The 4,101-nt window shown below is 43.2% G+C and overlaps 1 protein-coding gene across 2 annotated transcripts in view; it reads right to left on the minus strand.

The window, feature by feature from the left end:
* Positions 1 to 1,721, minus strand: part of prkar2aa (protein kinase, cAMP-dependent, regulatory, type II, alpha A) — a 319,318-nt gene extending 317,597 nt beyond the window's left edge. Inside the window, exon 1 of one of the 2 annotated variants that reach the window (XM_043707640.1) lies at positions 1,486 to 1,718. In XM_043707640.1, the coding sequence (XP_043563575.1) occupies positions 1,486 to 1,608 (123 nt within the window). In that variant the 5' untranslated portion in view covers positions 1,609 to 1,718. Of the gene's footprint in view, positions 1 to 1,485 lie in introns of both variants that reach the window. The other variant, XM_043707639.1, reaches the window with a different exon arrangement.
* Positions 1,722 to 4,101: the final 2,380 nt, after the last annotated feature.

Genomic DNA, 4,101 nt, shown 5'->3' on the forward strand with positions numbered 1-4,101 from the left:
AAGGACCCGATACCCAGCATGAGCAAAACCAATGTAGTGTACAAAACCCCATGCAAGGACTGCACAAAACATTACATAGGACAGACAGGAAGACAGCTAATGATCCGCATCCATGAACACCAACTAGCCAGGAAACGACATGACCAGCTATCCTTAGTAGCTACACACTCAGATGACAAGCAACATGAGTTCGACTGGGACAACACTACTATTATAGGATAAGCCAAACAGAGAACAGCCAGGGAATTCCGAGAGGCATGGCACTCATCTACAGATTCAATGAATAAGCTCATCGACCTGGACCCAACATACCAGCCACTGCAGCGGACAGCTGGAACTGACAACCGGAAGCGGCAGATACAAATCACTATAAATGCCAGAGGAAACATCACAGAAGCGCTTCACAGGAGGGTCCCAAGCACTGAGAATGTCACCTAGACAGGGGACAAAACGTCTGCAAAACAAATTCCCAGATTGACGAACAAAACCACAACAACAGAGGTTTACAAAATTATGAGGGGCACGGATAGGATAAATAGACAAAGTCTTTTCCCTGGGGTCGGGGAGTCCAGAACGAGAGGACATAGGTTTAGGGTGAGAGGGGAAAAATATAAAAGAGACCCAAGGGGCAATGTTTTCACGCAGAGGGTGGTACATGTATGGAATGTGCTGCCAGAAGATGTGGTGGAGACTGGTACAATTGCAACATTTAAGAGGCATTTGGATGGGTATATGGGAAGGGTTTGGAGGGATATGGGTCAGGTGCTGGCAGGTGGGACTAGATTGGGTTGGGATATCTGGTCAGCATGGACAGATTGGACCGAAGGGTCTGTTTCCATGCTGTACATCTTTATGACTCTCCACATAACTAAAACCCACCAGACCAGACAACATTCTGGTAAACCTTCGCTGCACCCTCTGCAAAACATCCATGTTCTTCGGGTAGTGTGGCAACCAGATCTGCACACAATATTCCAAATGTAGCCTGAATAAAGTTTTGTTCAGCCGTAACTTGCCAACTTTGACATTCAATGCCCATCCACTATGCAAACGTGCTATACATTTTCTTGGAAAAGGCAGCATCTGCGGTGCAGGAGAATCAACATTTCTGGCATAAACCCCTCATATTCCTGATGAAGACCTTATGCCCGAAACGTTGACTCTCCTGCTCCTCGGACGCTGCGTGATCTGCTGTGCTTTTTCCAGTGCCACGCTTTTCCACTCTGATTCTCCAGCATCTAAAAGTCCTTACTTGCTCATCCATCTGTTACCACTTTCAGGGATCTGTGGACCTGTACGTATAATATGCAAACACAATTACCTGCAAATTGCAATGATTTTGGTGTTGCATTAGTTATTCAGGTTGACACAGCCTCACCCTCAGGTTGTTTTTTTTTACTTGGGGCAGCTTCACCTGTGTTAAGGGGAGTGGGTGCAGCTCAAGGGCCGTGCCTTGGAGCCCCCTCCCCACCATCAGCCCCTCACCTTAATGGTGTCCAGCGGGTGCCCAGTAAACACCAGGCACATCCCGCCAAAACCCCCGGCGAAGAAATTCTTGACGGGGTTGATCGCCTGCGGCGACCGGGGCTGCTTCTCCTCCGCCGACATGTTTCCGAAGAGTCCGGTCACCGAGCGCCGACCTTTGCCCCAGAGCGGACCGCCCCGGACACCTTTCCCGGTTGCACCAGCCGCTCAACCACGACAGCAGTGCATCCGCCAAATACCACCCCCGGATAGAGTAGCACAAGGCTGTGCAAATTACCCATGAATTATATTTCCCCCTCTTTCAAATGATCCATGAAGATTATGCTATTTTTAAGAAGGCATAATTAATAATAAGCTTGTTTATTTTTCTTGGTAATGTCTTGATATGTTTTAGCAATTCCAAAATAAAGTATTTTTAGGGACAATTCAGAATAAATACTGTAGTTTGGATTCGAGATCCTACTAAAATATTATAAAGATTTATGCTATAGCCATATAACTGTTTTTAGTTTTCAAGCATTTCTCAATTTCTCTTTTCACTACAACATGATAGAGGGAAAGATAGCTATTGGTCAGAGTTTGTGTTATCAGGACATTTATTATTCAGCTAAGCCATGAAACAAAGGTCAGGTGTGTTGCACTTTCTGTACAGACCTCCAGGGCTGTGCAAATAGACAAATAGAGAGAGACCTTTGATACTTTCAATATCATAGTTTATGACGGTAATTGGGTTAAAGACAAACAACCACAAATCTACAAGACTCCAGAGTGGTGGAGGCTGGTACAATTGCAACATTTAAAAGGCCTCTGGATGGGTATAAGGGGACATGGGTCAAGTGCTCGCAATTGAGACGAGATTAGGTTGGGATATCTGGTCGGCCTGGACGAGTTGGATCGAAGGACCTGTTTCCATGCTGTACATCTCGATGACCTCTATGACTCTAAGCACTGAAATAGTTTTGGAATAGAAACATATGGAGTTGAGTTACATTTTTGCTTTTGAGAACTTTTCACAGTCCTAATCTAAGTTATACTATATGGTACTTATCATGCCTGGGTGAAACTGTTTTTCGCACTGAAATGTAAAACAGAAACTCAGCAAGTTGAGCAGCAGCCTGCGCAACTGGCAGAAGGAGATAGCTCACAAATGGCTTTGAATGAAAGCATGAGTAAAAGACATGTGACAGTCTAGAGTTGGACCAAAAGAATAATGAGGAAGGGATTTAAGGGTTTACCTGTGGAGCGGACAAGATTGCACTATCTCTCACCACATGAGAAACTCAAGTTAATGCAGAAGGTTTTTTTGCCTATGATAGTTTGGAGATCTGTCCAAATGTTTTGAGTTTCATCATTTAAATTGGCATTTTGTAGTTAAAAGAAAAACTATGATGTGATTCAAACAAAAACATGATCTTTAATCACTTCCATTGTAAAATACTCTCTTGTTGCCTTTGAAGAAGGGGGAATCTCAGAATCACAGAATTTTTGCAGCACACAAGGAGGCAATCAGTCCATTGTATCTCCATCAAGTGTCAATTCCCCCACTTTTTCACCATAACCTGATGCATATCTAATTCCTTTTTCAATGTCTCAATTGACCTTCCTTCCACCACACTCCTTGACAGTGCATTCCAAGTCTTAGGGTGGTGAGTAGAAGGAAATGCCAGAAGGAAAAGGAGTTGCATTTGGGGATGCAGAAAACCTCACAATTATAGAATGGGGGTAAGAGGAAAGGATGATGCCCAAAGAAGAGAGAAAATGGAGACTGGAACAATTAATATTTTCAGGGCTAAGTTGGACAGATTTTTAATATATTTTTATTTTATTAAACAAATTACAAAACAGTTTACAAAAAAAAAACATTGACAGCTGTACACAAAAGACAGCAATTTTACAAGGGAGAGGAGCAGCAAAGCTAGGCCCCGAACCCTACCATTCAACCAATTTACAGGGAGAGGAGGACAAACCTCAAATCCCAGTTCAACATATGACAAGACAGTGACAATGACATTTGTACATTAGACAATACCGTTACATACAAAAGTGCAGACAATACAGACCCAGCAAGCCCCCGCCCCTCCCACCTTCCGACCACTCTAAGGCAGCCTGCCCCTACCCACCTTCCGGTTGACAGATTTTTAATTGACAGTGGAGTTGTTTGGAGAAATGTAATCACACATAGTTTATTGGCTGTTTTGTCATAGTCACGTCACCTGTGCTGCCAACTTGTTCTCACATTAGTAATGGAAGACTTGTACATATTATTTGAGGCATGATATCAGAAGAGCAAAACTAAAATTAGCAAACCTTCTGTGCAGGAATCCTGCAAAAAATGCCCAGTGAGCAAAGACAAAGCAGCCAGCTCTCTATTTTTCTGTGTAGAGAAGCATAACAAAATCCTTCATAGCTAACTACTGTCCCTCAGCTTTCGTCTATTAGCTGCTCTCCCTGAAACTTTCCTGTTGTAAAAGGAGAAAAAAAATTTAAGATACACTGAAGGGCTGAATTCTCAACCAGTGAATGAAAGACTGAGAATTGAAATGCACATGACATTGTGTTATGAGCAAAGGGTCCGAAGGAATCAAAAGAGACCAATTCATTGACGTCCATAATCTG

This window comes from Chiloscyllium plagiosum, chromosome 18 (genome assembly GCF_004010195.1).
Source record: "Chiloscyllium plagiosum isolate BGI_BamShark_2017 chromosome 18, ASM401019v2, whole genome shotgun sequence".
Lineage (NCBI taxonomy): Eukaryota > Metazoa > Chordata > Chondrichthyes > Orectolobiformes > Hemiscylliidae > Chiloscyllium > Chiloscyllium plagiosum.